At 42.4% G+C, this 1,570-nt stretch overlaps 1 protein-coding gene across 1 annotated transcript; it reads right to left on the bottom strand.

Annotated features, from left to right (window-relative positions):
• Positions 1-459: 459 nt before the first annotated feature.
• LOC118829753 (olfactory receptor 4Q2-like) lies at positions 460-1,374 on the bottom strand. The gene has a single exon (XM_036736647.1). It carries the CDS (start codon positions 1,372-1,374, stop codon positions 460-462), a length of 915 nt encoding a protein of 304 aa, XP_036592542.1.
• Positions 1,375-1,570: the final 196 nt, after the last annotated feature.

Below are 1,570 nucleotides of genomic sequence, written 5' to 3'. Positions count from 1 at the left end.
ATTAGTAATTTAAGAAATGGTGAAGAGTAAAGGCAAAAAGAATAGTATATTTGGGCAGGAGTGATTAAGTTTGTCTGAAGGAATGAGTGCCTGAGGGGGTATAGAGGGGATAAAACTGTGATGGTAGATTTGTCCTTTAACTTTAAGCTAGGTTTGGACTTTGGTAGGCAATGGGGAACCTAGAGTGTTTTTTTGAGTAACAAAATGATTAGATCTTTACATTAAAAAGACACAATAGGTGACAGAATGGTGATTTATAAAAAGACAGTGGTAGGGACTAATTTCCGCATTTAATTCTAACAGCAACAGGTAGAGAGCAATGGTGCAGGGGAATTAAACAATTAAGTTACTATTTTAGTGTTTGCTCCTGGAAGACCCAAAATTTGTACTCTCACCATTGGGGTTACTATCCTCTATCTAACCCTTCTGTCTTCATGCCTCTAGCTTCTACCAGGTAATTCAACACTTGACCCAGACTTTCCTTACTGCTGACTTGACTTCTTTGTTCCTTAAGGTATAGATGAGTGGGTTCAACATGGGGGTGATGACAACGTAGGATACAGAAACTAACTTGTCCACAGAGAAGGTGAAGAAAGGTCGAGCATAAATGAAGATGCATGGCCCAAAAAAGAGTGTCACTACCATGAGGTGGGAGCCACAGGTGGAAAGTGCCTTGCTTCGCCCCTCCTTAGAACGTATCTTCAACAAGATGGCAGTGTAAGAAGAAATTAAGACTACAAAACAAGTGGTGGAGATCAAGCCACTGTTGGACACCATCAGCAATTCAATGACAAAGGTGTCTGTGCAAGCAAGTTTGATGACTGGAGGGACATCACAGAAGAAGTTGTCTACCTGGTTTGGTCCACAAAAAGGTAAGCAGACAGTCAGAATTGTTTGGATTGTAGAGTGCACGAAGCCACCCATCCAAGAGGCAATCACTAACAAACAACATATTCCCCAGTTCATGATGGTGGTGTAGTGAAGAGGTCGACAGATAGCAACATAGCGATCATATGCCATAACTGTGAGCAAGAACATCTCAGCTGCAACAATGACATGCAAGACAAAAAGCTGTACCATGCATTGTCCATAGGAGATGAGCTTCTTTTCTGCCAGGAAGTCAACTAGGAGTTTGGGAGTAGTCACTGATGAATAGCACAGGTCCAGGAAGGAGAGGTTGCCAAGGAGGAAATACATTGGGGATGAATGCAGACGGGCTTCAGAGGCCACTGTGACCATGATGAGTACATTGCCCACCCAAGTCAAAACATAGAAGAAGAAGAACAACACAAAGAGCCCTGCTTGTCCTATAGGTGTCTCTGATAGTCCTGCTAGAACAAATTCCTGTACCACTGTTTGGTTTCCCTGCCCCATTACAGTTGGCTCCACCTATACAGAAAATACTAAAGAATAGGAAACAGAAACATGGAAGGAGAGGGAATAGGCAACGTCAAGTGGAGAATCTGCTGTACCATAAGTGACCTCATTTCTCTATGGTACCTACCGTATTTTCCCCCTTTCAGTATGTTTTCCACAAGTAAAACACCAAGACAGGCGAAGTTTATATTTG

Source organism: Trichosurus vulpecula, chromosome 8 (assembly GCF_011100635.1).
Source record: "Trichosurus vulpecula isolate mTriVul1 chromosome 8, mTriVul1.pri, whole genome shotgun sequence".
NCBI classification, from domain to species: domain Eukaryota; kingdom Metazoa; phylum Chordata; class Mammalia; order Diprotodontia; family Phalangeridae; genus Trichosurus; species Trichosurus vulpecula.
Note: the sequence above shows the minus strand (reverse complement) of the source record. Positions and strands in the feature narration are given on the sequence as shown.

What these genes read in the sequence shown, in the direction of transcription:
- LOC118829753 (XM_036736647.1), bottom strand. Translation starts at nt 1,374, where the DNA reads ATGGGGCAGGGAAACCAAACAGTGGTACAGGAATTTGTTCTAGCAGGA.